The sequence below is a fragment of the Lepidochelys kempii genome, chromosome 16, assembly GCF_965140285.1.
Source record: "Lepidochelys kempii isolate rLepKem1 chromosome 16, rLepKem1.hap1, whole genome shotgun sequence".
In the NCBI taxonomy this organism is placed as follows: Eukaryota; Metazoa; Chordata; order Testudines; family Cheloniidae; genus Lepidochelys; species Lepidochelys kempii.
Window position 1 is genome coordinate 25,216,944 of NC_136395.1, and position 17,494 is coordinate 25,234,437.

At 41.1% G+C, this 17,494-nt stretch overlaps 1 protein-coding gene and 1 non-coding gene across 12 annotated transcripts in view; both read right to left on the reverse strand.

The window, feature by feature from the left end:
- RC3H2 (ring finger and CCCH-type domains 2) overlaps window positions 1-17,494 on the reverse strand; it is a 40,081-nt gene that overhangs the window by 12,988 nt on the left and 9,599 nt on the right. For all 11 annotated transcript variants that reach the window (XM_073314087.1, XM_073314085.1, XM_073314084.1 and 8 more), the window contains 10 exons: window positions 16,518-16,751; window positions 15,363-15,538; window positions 12,325-12,525; window positions 11,754-11,886; window positions 11,387-11,505; window positions 6,245-6,357; window positions 5,334-5,642; window positions 3,979-4,193; window positions 2,118-2,545; window positions 629-799 (listed from right to left, as the gene is read on the reverse strand). In XM_073314087.1, coding sequence (XP_073170188.1) covers window positions 629-799; window positions 2,118-2,545; window positions 3,979-4,193; window positions 5,334-5,642; window positions 6,245-6,357; window positions 11,387-11,505; window positions 11,754-11,886; window positions 12,325-12,525; window positions 15,363-15,538; window positions 16,518-16,751 — 2,099 coding nt within the window. The remainder of the gene's footprint in view (window positions 1-628; window positions 800-2,117; window positions 2,546-3,978; window positions 4,194-5,333; window positions 5,643-6,244; window positions 6,358-11,386; window positions 11,506-11,753; window positions 11,887-12,324; window positions 12,526-15,362; window positions 15,539-16,517; window positions 16,752-17,494) is intronic.
- LOC140899459 (small nucleolar RNA SNORD90) lies at window positions 11,991-12,098 on the reverse strand. The gene has a single exon (XR_012155344.1). It is a non-coding gene; the product is annotated as a small nucleolar RNA SNORD90 (small nucleolar RNA).

The window sequence follows — 17,494 nt, forward strand, 5'->3', positions numbered from 1 at the left end:
GTTCTTATGCCTTGCTTCCTAAGCCTCACTTGCATTTTGCTACTGTCATACCACACAGCTAAATGTTTTACAAGGGCCTTGTCACTTTTTATTTCAGTATGCGCATTCTTTGGGATTACAGGCACATATGAACTTTCTCATCATGTGATAGCGCCATTAAGAACAAGAAAATAAAATGGAAGGATTCTTCCTAATGGAAAAAAATGTATCCACTGTGCTTTACACAGAAGTCTGAAGGTTCATAAGAGGCTCCAATCACAGTTAATTACAACTGATATCTGTGATATGCTGTTGATATGATTTATTAGTCTAACTGCATAGAAGATCTGTGTGAAACTCTACACCAGTTTCTATGGTATAAGAGTCTTAACAATAAATTAACACTGTGCTACAAAGTTAAGCTGCCTTTAAGTTAAACCAATTCTTCACTTAATTTTGGCCTTCTGTCAGTGATCAAGTGTAACATCAGCTTAATATCCAACATTTTCTTTCTTAGGGAGATTATATCTTGTACTTGCAGGGGAATGAACTTGATCTAATAGAATCACAGAAGAGTGAGATAGAAAAGCTCTCCTGTTAAGTGCAGAAAAAGGAAGCAAAAATACCATGAAATTCTTTGGTTTCTCACCTCTGTGCTGAAGTCAACACTGAAGAGAGGAGAAGGTGGTGTTGGAGACTGTGTTGCCATAGGAAGGGTTGAGGACACAAGAGGTGTTTTTTGAGAGTGGTATTGTGCCCATTGCTCTGGCTTCCGTCTTAACTGATCATCGTAACTGGTCTTCAAGTGACCACAAGGCTCCTAGAGTAAACAACGGGAGGAGGGCATCAACGTATGAATATTCACAGCAGGATCATGCAGGTAATTTACAGGTTTCTCATAGCTGCCAACACATAGAAGAATAAGCAAGGAACAGTCACAGCTACCTTACCAAATACCAGTTGAAAGGCATATATTTGTATACAGGAGAGAAAACAATGGAGACAAGGTAAGGAACGTGTACAGCATGGTGTCAAATTTAGTCCATGTTTAATTATGGTTCATAGGCCCTGCTATAAATTTAGGAGCCATCTGCCCCTCATCCCCACTGTGATCTCCCACTGATGTCACTGGGAGATTCAGAGTGCGATCCAGGGGATAATCTGGCCATTACACCATAACTCAACTTTTAGGTATTTTTCATTCAGTACATTATCGTCATACTCAGCATCATTCAGTGTGAAAATCTGCTCCCTTGTATCGCCACCACTAATTCTTCCCTTTGTTTTTTCTTCCTTTTCCATCCTCCTGTGTCTGCATCTCCTTTGTTCTTTCCTTTGGATTTCCTTCTCTGCAGCAACTCCTAATTCCTACCTCCCCTTGGGTTTAACTCCCTGTTATTTCCCAGTCCATATGCTACAATGCTCCGCAATAAAACAGTTACAGTTCCAACTGAAGTGTCATCACTGGAGCTGACACTCCAACGAGATTAATAGGGGGCAGGAGAGTTCAAACCCCCGATTTACTGTCAGAAGCCATCTGCACATGCAAGCAAACATTACTGTATTGATTACATTAAGTTTACATTTTAAAGGTTTTCTCTGCAACCACAAGGGCTAGAAATGTACTTAAAAAAAAAAAAAAAAAGAGACAGCTGAGATTCTGAACAATCTGACCATATCCTCTGGGCTATATAAATACATTTAGCAGGCCAGATCTGGCCCGCAGACCATACATTTGACATCCCTGGGTCAGGATCCTTTGGACTGGAGTCCCATTTTTAGATGTCACTATAGGACCTAGGCAGAGGGAGATGCATCTTGGATCCCAAGCGTCTTCCTCAATGCATAGAGTCATGTCATAATGTGAATCAAAGAAATGGGAGTAGGCAACATCTAGGATGTGTGTAATTAATTCAGCTGATGTGTGTTTGTAAGCAGAGGAGCAAAGGGGTCTAAGATAGCCCTACCCAAAAGGACAAAGATCTGCCTATTATGGTTTGAAAAATAACTTGTTTTGGGGTTGCTGCTTGACAAGTGTAACCCAAGGCAAGAAAAGAGCTCTGGGCTAATTAGGTGGTATGATTTCGGTCATGACTTTTAAAGTAAATCATATCCTTTTCTTTTCCACTCTCACCTACCCTTGGTAAAGGCACAGTCCTCTGCTCATTTGGAGGTTGGCAAGCCATGGAGTAATACCCATCCAACGAATTATATCTTTCGCGCAATGATGTCTGACAGACAGATGAGTGCATCACATCCATTGGAGGTAAAGAATTGCTCCTAATAATGTCATCCCTTGGGTACATCTGTGGACGCCAGATGCGCCTGCTGTCATACACCGGAGCATACATTCCGGAAGGGACGGGAGGAACTGGTCCATACGGTTGCGGAGGAGGAGGTTGGTAAGGAGAATTCAGTCGCTCTCGAGGGGGAAATGTACTGTAATGATCGGCATATGGCACGGAAGCAGGTGGGAGGGAGGATTCTGGAACGTTACCGGACCTCACAAAGCGAGGAACACAGGGAGCCACACCAGCTGGTACTGTTGGAGGTGGTGGGTAGTATCCTTGAAAATTGGAAAAAAGCATATTTAATTTGGTCTCAATAGGATCAGAATTTTAAAACAGTTCTAAAATTTTAAGTAGCACTTGATACTGACTTCAGAGTCAAGTGTCTTGTTTCTACAGGTCCCCTGTTAACTCCCTCACTTCTCTGTGGATGAGCACTGCATGTTTGAAAACTGGGTCTGCAGGGGCAGTACTAACACTGTACAGTGTGTTCACAGGACCAGACGTTGTTGGGAGGGGGGGCAGAGGAGCAGTATATTCCACCATATGGTAGCACTTTTACAAGAACAGGTGGCAATTTAGCACTTCCTCTCCAAACCTGTGTGTGTGTATTTTTTATATATGAGGTTAGATAGATACTTTTAAAGAAAAAGGTCTGTCATCTCTGTTTATATCTCAGCATTTTGGGTCTAAAGAATTCTGAGGGTCTTTAAGCCATCAGCTGGCAAGTGGTTTATTTTTTACACTGCAGAATAGATCATTTCCCCCTCCTATACCCTACTCTGACAGCTGGGACCTGCCTGAAGTTAGAACAAATGATACAGCAGTTTTCTTGGCTGCACTTAATAGGAACCTCTTTCTTCTATCTAACATGGTGCTTGTTAGCTTCCCAAAATACCAAGCACAGTATGCAGAGGCACTTGGTACATAGAGTGTCTCCCTCTCAGGTCTCTGCCTAGATGAATACTCAAACAAACCATTCCTCAAGGGCATACAGACATTTGTGCAGTCTATGAGAGGCACACTGGGACTGTCTGTGTACACCGATGGCAAGAAAAGATTTGGGAAAAGCTTGAATTATTCAGGTCTGTAAATGCTAGTGGGAAATGCACAACCTGAACTAAATTCCGCCCATGGATGCACACAGACTGAAGTCAGACCCATACACACTGGAGCGCAGAGACTGGCTCTCGTTGTGGGTGAGCAGTAAAGAACTGGACACATGGAGGGGTGAGGAAGGGTGGTGTTTCCAGTAAGACACTATAAAAGGAGACTGCTAAGCCAGCTCCATGAAGGATGCAAACAAGATGGAGTCTCACGAGTTTCACACAAGGAAAGCAAACAACTTTTCTCCACAACACAAGTCTTCAACACATCTGTCCCCTCTCCAATGAGTAGGCATGGTTTAAATGTTGCTGAACTTCCTTTAAGGAATTTTGGAGACCTCTCTAGTTAAATATGGAAATAATGCAAAGAGTGTAGCAATGCTCCTGCATTCTGCGGCCCTCTCTTTACTCAATCATAATATTCAGAGTTCGAAAGCTTGGGTATTGGGCTCTGCTGAAACCAGGAGGCCCAGCAAATAAGCCCCACATGAACTTGGTGCCATTGGGATTTGAAGAAATTTAGAAAGCACAAACACTGAAACCCATTCAAGTTTATACAGGCAAAAGTAAAGGATTGCCTATGGCTCAGCAACCATGTCACTCACCTGTCTGTGGGTACTGTGGAACTTCATAGGACAACTGTGTCCTAGGATCTTGAAAATACTGAACGTTATCAGAATGTGGAGGGTAGACAGGTACTCTGGTTACAAATGGGCTGGATTTTGGAGGCAGAGAATTCATCTCTGTTCCAATATTAGGACCACCAGCTGAGGTAGCTGCTGCCTGGCTTACAGGAGTCTTGGGTGGAGAGCAAATTTTACTGAAAAGAATTGCAAAGAAATCAAATGGATTTGCATTTACTACTTATTATCTGTATTCATCTTTCGTCATTTCTAACTCAAACACAAAACACTCCAGTATGACATAGTCTGCTTTTTAATAATAGCATCAATGTTGTATTTTAAAAAATAATTGAAGTCTTCAGAAATACCAGTGGAGATAATGAGGAATTTGGGCTATCTTCAAGAGAACATCATGCACTCATAAGCTGATCTAAACCTTTTAGTTTGTACCTAGAGCTCAGATACCAGTACTGAAAGCATGTTTTGGAAACAACAGATAGGCATTAAAAAGCTGGTCTGAGGTCCAGTGCTGTTTGGACAAAACCCAAACAGTTTTAAAAAGGTGTGATACCTGGAAAACCTCCAGGACTACAAAATAATATTTTTGATAACTGGAAATGCAATGACTATACTGTACAACTCTACAATAAAGTATGGATGCAAATTGTTTTTAAACTGAATAACCCCAATGACAGATTAGATACTGTGCAGGAAACCGGGGAAGAGAGCAGATGTGGAGAGCTGTACCAATTTAGCCAGTCTATATGAGATTTAAAAATTAAAGCACTGACACAACTTGGGTTGACCTTCTGAGTAACAAAATTACATCTCCAATGCTAAAATCAGACCTTGCATTGCTACACAGCCAAGGAGCATTTCCAGTGCATCTCCACTTTTCCTCCTACCTGACACATTACTTGGATATATCATCTGCTAACACCTCACACAGAAGAGGCTATTCCCCTTCAAGCTCAACTCTGAACTTCAATAGGTAGAATGCACTGTTGTGCCCTTTGGAAAGTCTTCTATTAGGCTTGCACATGAGCTACAGCAGATTTTCTGAAATGCATGGCTTATATATTACCCTTTAAAGGGCAACTGGCTACTTCAGTCACGAGGAAAAGAAAAACATATGCCATTCAAGATGTGGAGAGCATAAAACAGAACCAGAGTTCAGTATCTATAACTCACTCAGTAGCAAAGACTAAACCAGAAACTACTCATGAACATAATTCAGACCTTTATCACCTCTCTTCTGCTTGCAAGGATAGGAAAAATGCAAAATGTGGACATTAGAATATTTGATCCCAATTCTTTTAGCTCATAGAAATACATACTTTTCAGATAGCGATTCTGTAGGAGACCCAGAGGCATTTTGACCACTGGCTCCAGACTTTCCCCCCTTCTTGACATTCTCCAGAACTCTTAAGGAGGTTTCAGCGCAGCGAGGAATCAATTGGGGAACACCACTTTCCAGATTTGCAATCCCATTGGAACTCGGCACCATCTTTCCTGTTGTTTCAGTGCTTCCTATGACAGAGATTACATTTCCTGCTGTGGTTGAGACAGTGCTGTTGACACCGACTTTATTTAGGAGAGGGAATGTTCTCACAGTCGCGCTGATCTTTTTGTTCCTCAAACGATACCTATATTTACAAAGACAAATCTGATAAAGGAGTTTACATTGTGCAGTCTAATGCATTTGTAAAACTGACATGACAGAAGGGATAAGCAGGATATCATTAACAGCACTTCACAATTTAACTTAAACCATGAGCATTAGTTTGGAAAAACAAAGTAGATCATCAGACATTTCACTCTACAGTAAAAAACCAACTCAGCCTCTGAGAGGCATCTGAGTTGTTAATTTGGAGATGGGTGTGGGTGGAAATAGCTTTATGAAGTTATACATGAGATATTTGGTAAATTGAGTCACGAATAAAAAACTGCTGATTAATGGGTACTATTCCTCAGTTTACACCACTGCAGATCTCTTAAGGTGCCAGGCCCAGAGTCAATAATTTTGTGCAGGAAAATTTTGATTCTGCTATATTCTGAGAGTTAAGTAAAGGGGAATTCTGGCAATTTATTTATAGATGCTATTTTTAACAGGTCTAATTTGCACAAACAGTTCTCTTGCAATTCAAGGATCCCTAGAAATGAATTCACACACAAAGGAAGCTACTTTCAAGATTTAATGAAAGCTGCCTTGATTTGATGGAAAGAATGACACCATCCCCAGACTTACTTTTCAAGCTCTTCCTGAGAGTGAGCAAATGTACAGTTAGTTCCTCGTGGACATCCTCCTTGCTGGCGCAGATCTCGGCACATACTCGTTTTATATTTGCTATTTGGTTGCGGCTTAAAAATACAAAAAAAAAATCCCACTTAAGATCCAATACAGGTTTAAATATAAGTAGTTTTAAAAAAATATATAAATACAGACATGCAAATGTTGATATTTTTCATTCTCAATCACCCCTTTAGATAAGGAAGTTTTTCACTGACATTACGAATACCCTTTTGTCACATTGAGCTCATCGTGGCTAACTCTGCTGTGTACTGCATTCAGAAAATTTTGCTTACAATCATGAATTTGTCAGGTACTAATTACAAGATGCCATGTCTTTCAGGATCATTAAGCCCTCATAATCCTGAGCAACACCTCAACCCCAACCTCCTAGGAATCATACATCTGAATTTTGAGTGCGTGCTCCCCTTCCCCATGAAAGTTTCAGTTCAGGAAAATACCCCTTCCTATTTTAGGGGTCATAATCAACAGGAATATAGCAGAGGTTCTCAAATTTTTTGTACTGGGGACCCCTTTTACACAGCAAGACTGAGTGTAACCCTCCCCCCTTATAAATTAAAAATGTTTTAAAATTAAATTTTCAGTTTAATTTTAATGCAATATAACCAGGGCTCTCGCAACACCTCTGCCTCCCCCTCACCCCGAAGGGTCGCAGCCCCCAGTTTGGGAACTACTGGAACAGAGGAAAGCTCTAAAAGAACATATTTGTGTTCAGTAGTTTTAAAGCAAAACTATGACAAATTTGTATTGTCTACCCCATAATACCAGGGTAAAATTCCTGCAGGCTGATCACATAGTAGGTTTCTGTTACTCTCCAATCCAGAGGGCAGCAAGAGAACTACTCAATTAACATCCTTCCAACCAATTCTCAGATGAAAAGGAATGCCTCCCATGAGTAAAGAACTGCCTTTATCACCCCAAAACTGAAGGAGATAGGGATAAGAACTAAATCCTATCCCTCATATACATATTTTTAGGTGGAGATTTTGGGATCCATCTCTCTTAGCTGGCTTTGAAAATCCTATCCTTACATCATATATAATGCATATATCAACAGTTAATACTGAGGATAAAACAAATCTGTGCCTGATATTCTGTTTAGTTCTACTGAGTGTGTGAGTCCAACACCTATTTGCCCAGTGTGACAGGTAGACATTTGTGTGTAAAGGAGAAGAGTCTGCTACCAATCAGATTGTTTCTGAATGGACGTGCCGGGGCCATGCAACAGGAAAGAGTAGGCGTTTTTTAAATTTATTTTTACACCTTCCTTTACTGATTTTTTTAGTTGTACCTGCTCACAGAATGGCCTTGGGAGGACTGACCGTACAGTTGGGCTTTTATTCCATCCATACTGCCTTGCAGATGGAAGAGTTTCCTTCTGTTCCCCACCCTTGGTCTCAGCCACTACCTCTGTCCATCAGCGCTCTCTAAGTTTTTCTCCAGCACATAGTGATGTTGACAGGAGTTGCTTTGCTTGGGTGTCTGCTTTTCAAGAACATGCCTGTGTTGCTGACCCTACCTGAGAAATGAAAACCACTGAAAGAGGCATCCAAGATAAACAATGAAGCCAGGGATATCTTCTGAATGTTTGCTGGTAGCCCCCATGGCTTTTTGACTTTCCCTGAGAGGAAGCTGGACATGTCTACCCATGGTACAATTACTCAAGTGGAGGGGGTGGATGTTGCGGAGGCCCAAAGTGTTGCTGAAGCTGCTTTATAATGCCCTTCTTAGACAGGAATCCACTTACCTGTCTGTTGGTAACTAGTTGGATACAAACCCACAACACTTATTATTAGAAGTCCGCAGCACTATCCACCATGCCACAGAGTCTGGGTTTTTTTGGGCCCTCTCATTCTTTTCACTTTGCTGCCTGTCTTTTTTCCCCACTTCTTTTAAAATAGAAGGCTCCTCTGTAGTAAGGTCCCACGCAGCAGTTATTCGCCTTAGTTGGTCTTCCCAAAAGAAGAGTCTCTCTCATATTTCCCTATTTGTCTCATCAGTTCTGACCTGGAAAGCTGAACTTCTTCCCATGAAAAAGACTCAGCCCTCTTCATAATAACTTTTGCCATTTTATTTCTAGATGAGTGCTTTGGACAGGGAGCCTGCACCCTACAGAAACTTTAACTAGAGTCTGAAAGACACTGAAAGATTCTGACTCTGAACTTAAAAACAACAGGGTTCATTCTGGGTGGACAGCCTCTTGGGGAGGCAGTGAAGATCAGACCCCTCTTTGGTTTTTGTTTTACAGCTTTTGTCCATATGAGATAAGGATATCTGAAGCAGGGCTAAGTAATGTCCTGGGGAGCCAGAGGTGTAGATCTCCTTCAAGGATTTTCCCTTTGGTTTGCTCCGTGTTCCTTTGATCCCCTCGTCAGTGCCGTTAGAAACAAGTCTTGGAGGAGAGGAGGTGCATACCAGCCAGCCATATAGTTGCCCATGGGGGACCTCTGTATACCCCGAATGCCAGGAACTCATTGGATGAGAGAAGCCCAGGTGAGAGGTCCCCATAAAAAAAGGGGGGCTGGCTAATGCCTGTAAGTAAGGCATAAAAAGTTAAGTGCTCAATGTAATCTTGCCAACTAGATCTTTTGTTTGCTTTCTGGGGCCCTGCGCTGGCCACTGAAATGGAGGGCACCCACTGTTGGAACCACTGTCATCAGCACTGGATCCCAAGGCAGGCTCATTGGAGAAACCTCTTTCCACCATGCCATTTTTCTCAGTCCTCCTTCCCCCTCTTTGCAGCGAGAGATGGAGAAGATGGAGCAGTAGCTTACAAGGCACTCTCAAGAAGTTTGGCAGTAGTGATTTTTGGCTCAGAGAAACCACCCTGCTTCTCTTATTTCCCGCCTTGTGCGAAGAAGTGCATCACTCGCCACCTTCTTGATTCTGCAGCCCTGATTCTCTCCTGGTCCAGAGGAAGACAACCTAGGAGATCCTTTCCTGTGTTGGGGGCCTACCTTGGCCACAAAGTTAGCAGAGTTCACTATCTATACACTCTGATGGGGGAAGAGATGCAGGACAAGCAGAATTTCACCTTAGGCTTCTCTGTCTGTATGTCTGTTATGCTGGGATCAAAGGAAAGCTGCAAAAGGTATGCCACAAAGTGTGATGCTCAAAGCCTCAGGAACGAAGACAAACAAATAATTAAGTGCTCAGTTCTAAAAGCCAACCCCAAACTTTGACAGATCCAGCCAAATTTAAGCCCAATTGCAACAGATACTAGGTTTCATTTTAGTTTTGAAAAGTTTTAGATCCAACAGTCCTTAAACTCAACAGCAGTGAGATGAATCCTTCCATCGAATAAACTGGCCAGCTCTTCACTAGGAGGGGCAAATCCCTGAACCAGCAATTCACAGCTCCGAGCTGTAGCCTGAAAGCAGGCAAAAGACTCATGGTCAGATCTGTAGATCTTAATATACTGAAGAACACACTGGTGGACCAGTACATGTTTCCAGCATTGATTGCGAACCAATGATTAGAAAGAAGGAAACAAAAGACCCCTAATGTCAGCTTTTTCACAGGTCACACTGGATGTATGACAGAGGAAGGAGTGTCCTTGTCTCCAGTGCTAAAAGTGTCACGAGAAAGGAAATTGATGGATACATTTATCTTAGTGTCAGAAAGCAAAATGTTCTGAAAAAAGTTTATTGTGCTCTTTAGTCAAATGAGCTGCACTATTTTCCCTCTTTTTTTTCCCATCTGTCCAGGGAATCTAGCATTAAGTAAGCTTGAGAAACAATCAATTCACATTTTTTTAACGTAGCACAGACAGAATAATTGCCAGATGTCAGGGTGGGAAAGAAGGTAAATCTGGAAGAATGGTAAAGTTTAAGTTAGAAAATGATGAAATGCAAAAAGGCCACGATCAGCACTTATGGTCTATCTTGTTAAGATTTGGCAGCTATTTGTGTAACTTATATACAAAGGTCCTTTTGTGTGATTTATGTGAAATAGGTTCTTATGATTGGGTTATACAGATATCCTTGATCCTGGCTCACAGTATAGTTTTATATGGAGGGGAGAGTCTTGAATGGATGGCAATTACTTAAGATGCTATGTGCTTGGTTTGGGTGGTTGTAGAAGGAACAGAGTATGGACATTCAGATCATAGAAGGGATACAGGAGGATTTGCATGCTGATGGTCCTATATGCTGATGGTCTAGGGTTCTTTTGTAACGTATTATCCCTTAAACTAACATTTTAAAAAATTATTCTTGCTCTTCTCTGTTATGTAAACAATTAACTTCAAAGTTTTGGTATTTCATATACATGTATAAAAATGGATGGAACATAACCAATTGGGCTAAAAAGATATATTTATAAAACGATTGCATAATGAGCCCATTACAAGTAAATTATATCACCTATGTACGGTGGACACCCTGACTGAGGAGTTCTTATAATTTTGATATTTCTTGTATGTTTTTCTTCATTTGTTTAAAAAGATACCAGAACAACAATTGTCTTGATTAAGCAAGACAAGAAACCTCAGTGAGCAAGTATTGAGCTAACTAATGTGGCACCACTGGGGTCTGAAAGGTGAAAGTAGTCCCAGCATAGCTTTATATTACACGTAACAGATAAAATTCACTAAGATTTAAATCAAGTGTTCCTTGTGGTCATGCTTTACTAACTACAGACATCATGCACAGGGAGTCTACTCTAAGCTGACATTACATAAGTATGGCTTGTTTTAATTTGCCAGTCAGTCAATCAGGAGAGGTCCTAATGCATTCTTTTTAGAACCCTAGGGGTTCTACCCAAGTCCATCCTCAAAGTATTGTATTAATAAATAGATACCATTTTTCCTACAAAAGGAAGATCGATTAATACCATAGAGAATCCAATCCAATGTCTATTTTTAATTGGCTAGAAGGGATCTTGGTGAATGGCATTAGATACTCCCTGCTCAGGGAACATGGGCCTGGGATATTAATCCTACTTTATTTCATGGCAGTGGAAAGCCTGAGTAGGCTACAAATGTTTTACATCAACATTAATTTTGCAAAATAAGTGAAGCCCTTTTGTTAAAGCGTCACAGAACACTCAGAAATACAGGTGGTAATTAAACATAGTCACCTGTGGTGTTTCATGACCTTTTCGACTATAGTTCTGAATAAAGTCCACTAGCCCATGTACCACAGTCTTCACTGCCACCATTGCATTTTCCAGCTGCTCCCATGTTGGAGAAGCTGCATCTACAATTGACAAATTGAAAACACGTTTTAACAATAATTCCAATATCATCATCTTAAATGAGACAACTTTTACATCACACCAGAAACATCCAGTACAAGGATTAAGAGGAAAATCTTCAACAGCAGGTTAAAAACATCAATTGATGGGAACTGTTTATAGCAGAAACAGAATTTGTTACCAGTAGAGTTATATTTTCCATTAAAAAGGAAAGGGAAAAAATTTACATTTATTAACACCATTCACATACCTGGATTAGGATCTATATTTGCCAGAAGCTCTAAATGAGGCCTAAGTCTGTTTAAGTTTGCTGGATCACCTGTACGTTGCAAGACAATTGTCAACTCCTGTACACTTTTTGCAAATGATTCTGGAGACTGGAGCTGAAAATAAAAGTGACATTAATGCTCTTCATTCTACAAACTGGACATTTTAACAAAAAAGTATTCTCATTTTCTTTCAAGACAGATGGGCTCCAAAATGAGACAGGCAGTGTCTTCAGATTGCATATAGTGATTATCAGTGGTGAGAGATTACAATTCTCAGCTCAGAATCTGCCCTATGAAGCTTCATCATAAGACACAAAACTAGAAAAAGTGATTTTTTGCACTGCTTCTCTGTGACCTTTGTAAACACTAAAAATTCTGAAAGGGCTTTGTACATAAAGATTACGTACAAAAAAACAGCCATCCTACTCTCTAGTCATGTTAAAACGTAGTTAAAATTAGAGGTTATAATAGTTTAAAAACTGCTTCAGTATTATACCCTTTAACTGTTAAATCTAACAAGAAAAGGATACTAAATCTACCCCATTGACAAACCTTGTCAATAATGGATTGCATGTGTGACTTATGTGCCAAGTCGCCATAAAGGAGGGAAGACCATTGTTCTGGTGATATTCGAAGTCCCGCTTCCATGGCAATGTGGACAATTTGGGCATCATGTTCCCTTCGCAAAGCCTCATAACTCCGAAATTCCTCTTTAAGCTGCATCAGAGAAGAATCTTCATCCCTTTTGGTGACCTAAAAAACAAGAATTCAACAATGCTTAAAAACTTCATTTTTCTTTAATTACAGCAGAGTCCATCAGATGTATAAACAAGTGTGCCATGGTATATAGCAGTGGTTCTCAACCAGGGGTCCGGGGCCCCCTGACGGGCTGGGAACAGTTTCAGGGGGTCCTCCAAGCAGGGTCAGCATTAGACTCACTGGGGCCCAGGGCAGAAAGCCGAAGCCCCACCGCATGGGGCTGAAGCTGAAGCCTGAGCAATGTAGCTTCGCGGAGGCCGCTGTGGCATGCGGCCCCAGGCAACTGCCCTGCTTGCTACCCCATAAGGCCGGCCCTGGCTTTTATATGCAGAAAACCAGTTACTGTGGCCCAGGTGGGCCATGGAGATTGTATAGCATGTTGGGGGGGCCTCAGAAAGAAAAAGGTTGAGAACCCCTGGTATATAGAATCAACACTTAGTTCTTCCAAAAATTCATCCCGCTGCAGAGAATAGCATTACTGTGGGCTAGCCAGATAATCCAGTGTTGTATAGATAGTCACTATGAGGACATGACATCAAGTCAAATCACTTCAACTAAGTCAGAAATTGGATTTGCTTAAGTCTGAAGATAATATGTGGTTGGCAGGATATACAGCTATAGGATTAGACCTTCAGTTCCACTATCATTTCAATATACCCAATGTTAAAAGACAACTCAAAGAGAGATAGCAAACGTTCAGAATTTAACTGGTAAATGGGGGTGGGGGAAGGATGATCAAAAAGTTGCCCAGCACTCTATAATTTAGAGTATACATTACAGAAAGACAATTAGTACCAGTTTTAACAAAAGTACCTGGCTACACACACCTTTCATCGGAAGATCACAGTTTACTTTATATACATATTAAACCTCATAAATACACCTTTGGTATAGTCAGTATTATCCCATTTTATTGATGGGCAATCTGAGACACAGTGAAGCAAAATATCTTGGCTCAAGGTCACTAACTGCAGCAGTGACACAGACAAGAATAGAACCCACAAGTCCTGGCTCCTAGTCCTTTAACTCATGTACAGTGCTAATTTTCTTTTTATAAAAATGCAAAGTAAAGATGTGATACACATACAGTAAATCCTCACTTAAAGTTGCCCCAGTTAACGTTGTTTCATTGTTACATTGCTGATCAATTAGGGAACATGCTCATTTAAAGTTGTGCAATGCTCCCTTATAACATCGTCTGGCAGCCGCCTGCTTTGTCCACTGCTTGTAGAAGAGCAGCCCATTGCAGCAAGCTGGTGGGGGCTTGGAACCAGGGTGGACCAGCAGCCCCCCATCAGCTCCCCGCTCCCCTAAGTTCCCTGTGCAGCAGCCGCCCAGCAGGCTATCAATTGCCTGCAGTTCAGCTGTCCCTCTCCCCACTGCCATATGCTGCCCCTGCCCTCTGCCTTGGAGCTGCTCCCCGAGCCTCCTGCTTGCTGGGGGGAGGGAGGAGGGGAGAAGAGGGGAGCTAATGTCAGGGTGTCCCCTTCCCCCTTGCTCCTGCACCCTGCTTATCCCATCTCCATAGAGCAGACACACGACAGGGCTCAGGAGGAGGGAGCAGGCAGTGTACTTAAGAGTGGGTCAGTGTACTTAACACATACACACGTGTCTGTCTGCTGTGCTGTCTCCCCTCCCTCCATTCCTGCTGCCTTGTAGAGTGTGAGGCTACATTAACAATGAGTTAACCCCTTGAGGGCTCAGCCAATTGCTAGTTCATCATTTAACACAAAGGCATTCCCTGGGAAATATCCCACCCTCTGACTTCATCACCTCAACCAAGCTTCACAATCATCATTGCTGTGTACACTATTAAATTGTTTAAAACTTATAGAGTGTGTGTGTAGTCTTTTGTCTGGCAAAAAAAATTTTCCCTGGCACCTAACCCCCGCTATTTACATTAATTCTTATGGGGAAATTGGATTCACTTAAAGTCGCATTTTTCAGGAACATTACTACAAAGTTAAGTTACTGTATTTTTATGACTGTCTCGAAAAACATCCCACAAATCTTATTTTGGGGAAAAATGCGTTGTTGCTAATGGGTCACAAATCAAATTACTGCTTACATTATAAAAAGAAAAGGAGTACTTGTAGCACCTTAGAGACTCTTTTTGCGAATACAGACTAACACGGCTGTTACTCTGAAACCTGCTTACATTATGTGTATATCAAGTGTACTCTAGGCCTTCTAGCAGAAATCATATGTTGAAATAAAAATTTAACCATCTTCCCACGTCACTGAACATAAGAGCTTTTGTATCAAATATTGATATTCTATTGAAGATGTCTAGATCAGACTGTCTTTGTCAGCTGACATATTATTTTATTGCCTTTCTGGGCCGATTAATTTCTTACTGATCGTGCTCTACACTACCATACAGGAAAGCAGCGTTCACCTCCTACTCCTCATCTCTTACTCTTCAGAGATCAAGAGTTGGGAGCATTCAGTGGAAAAGAGGTATGGTATAATAAATGAGAGGTTTAAACATTTCATGTCCATTTTATAATGCATGCATCAGTACTGAATGCATTAGGACTCTCTCCATATATTTCCGTCTCACCATCTCTGTGTACGCAGAGGCTACAGTTAGTGGGATTAAATGATTAATTGGTTTTAGATCACTTCTTGATGCTTCATTGTATCTTTAGAATGGGTAAGATCTGAATTTGAGTAGCATGTTGCAGGTGAAAGATATTCATGCCATATTGGTTCCTCAGAACTATATGCTAAACATTGCTTTTGTATCAAAAAGTTTAAAACAAATAAAACTGGTATTAAGTTGCAAAAATTAAAAGCAAGTTTTCATTTTAAATTATCCAATCTTTTACCTTAAAGCATGATGCTCGATACAGTAGTTGCACAACATGACCAATGCTTGTTTTTGATGCCTGAGGAAATCTTGGTTCTAGTCTTTGCACAACAAAAAGTACCAAAACTTTTCTTGAGAGTGCAGAGCCATCTTCAAGTGCCAGTAACACAAGTTTCAGAGCCTCTTCTTGCATAGCTTTAAACAGACGTTTAAAAAAAAAAAAAAGTCATAAGAAAAGTAAGACTACCATATATTAACAGTGTACACAGGAACATTTGGTTTGAGAGTTCTTGTCCACAATATCTTAACTATTTTTAGTCCAACAACCAACCATAGCAAAACACAGTCAGTGAAAATGTGCCCCATTTTAAGAAATCTGCTAGTCCAGATACAAAGCAGTACACAGAAATGCTTGAAATGCAGTCAGTGGTTCCAGTTGAAAGAAGACTGGACGATTCAGGGCTCCCTGTTTTCAATAACATTGGCACTTTTTAACTTTTGGTTTTACATTGCGCAGTCTCAACATTCAGCCTTTGCCATTTCATGTAGCTTGCCAATTTTATACTAGGAAGCTGATGAAATCTAGCGGTAGGAATGGCACAGGAATATTAGAACTATCCATCAGAATTACAAGTTCACTGCGTTGCCAACTTAAACAGAATCTTCTGATGAACCCTACACCCAATTTGGCATCAATTTACTGGTAATAGCTGGTTTATAGAAAAGACTCCAAAGCCATAAATTTTAACTTAACTGCTTTTAGCTCAGTATTACCATGCAACCTGAGCTGGTGGTTTTGGACTCTATGGCTTAAGGTATAGGCACAAACATTAAATCTGAATGAGAAACCTTGTGCCTATGCACTAATCATAGTGCTCAGTACTATCAGCATGTTACATAATAATACTGGGCTACAGACAGTAAGGAAAATACATCTATTTTTAATGGGCTGAGATTTGTGGAATGTTTCCCTGCAGTATCTAGGGATAGACCATAACAAAACCAAGAGGTATACTGGTTAGAATACCTAACCTTCTCCCCCCTCCCTTAGCTCTTTCCCATAAACCTGAAAAACAAGAGTACATCTACCTCCAAACTGCAATGACAAGACTCCCAAGTAATGTTCTTCCTGGTAAGAAAAGAAACAGCCAGATCCATTCTGCAATAGTCCTACCTGGCCCTAGAAACTGGCATCCTCGTGCCCTGACAGCAGCCCAGAGATTGGCAGACAGTTGCTGAGGGTTCTGGTGCTGTAAAATCAGTTCTGTCACAGTTCTTTCACCAAGTGAGCGTGCTGCCCGCATGGCTCTAACACGACCCTCCTCCTCCACCAGCTGACAGTTCACTAGCGTCACCAGTTTCCTTTGCATTGGACGGCTCAGGGCACTCTGATTCAAACTAGCAACTCCTTTAAAGAAAGAGGTAAATGGTCAACTAAGTCTTAATAATAAGACAGATTGATCAAGTGAAAGGCAAACAACCATTTCTAGTATAGGCTTAAGCAACAGACCAATGCCATACCCCACCACGAACTCTTTTCGCCTAAGAGGCCACTCACCATCACAGCATTGATCCAACACTACTGATCCTTGCTGTTGAAGTATCTCCCACTCATCCCCCCACTGCTTATCAAGATCTGTACTAAATTGGTCTATTTTCACTCTATGCCCCTTTTCTGTGCCATGTCTGATAAAGCCATGCCATTTTTAGGTTTTATGTAGGATCCCCACCTCACTTTTGGAGCATAATACACTTCGGACAGCTTTCAACATGGACTACAGAACATTCCTTAGTTCCCTGCAGATCACCACAAAGGCTTTCTGGCACTTGTCTGTTTCAGTCCATCCCTTGTCACTACAATCATACATGGATAGCTGACTAATAAAGGAATTTAAATTAAAATCTTACATTTAACTATGTCAAAACAAACCACCTGTTTAGCTTGAAGAGTTTGGGTTCCTTTCCTATGCTTAGGTGAGAACATTATTAAATGAAAAGCATGTACTAGTTACCCTCAAAAGCAAAAACAATATAGCTGCTAGACTTATTTACAAAGCACCATAGATGTGCACGAACCAGTAAAGACATAAAGGAAAAGTTACCAGAAAGATAGAACGATCACTTCACAGACTGAAACCAGTTAGCACTGAG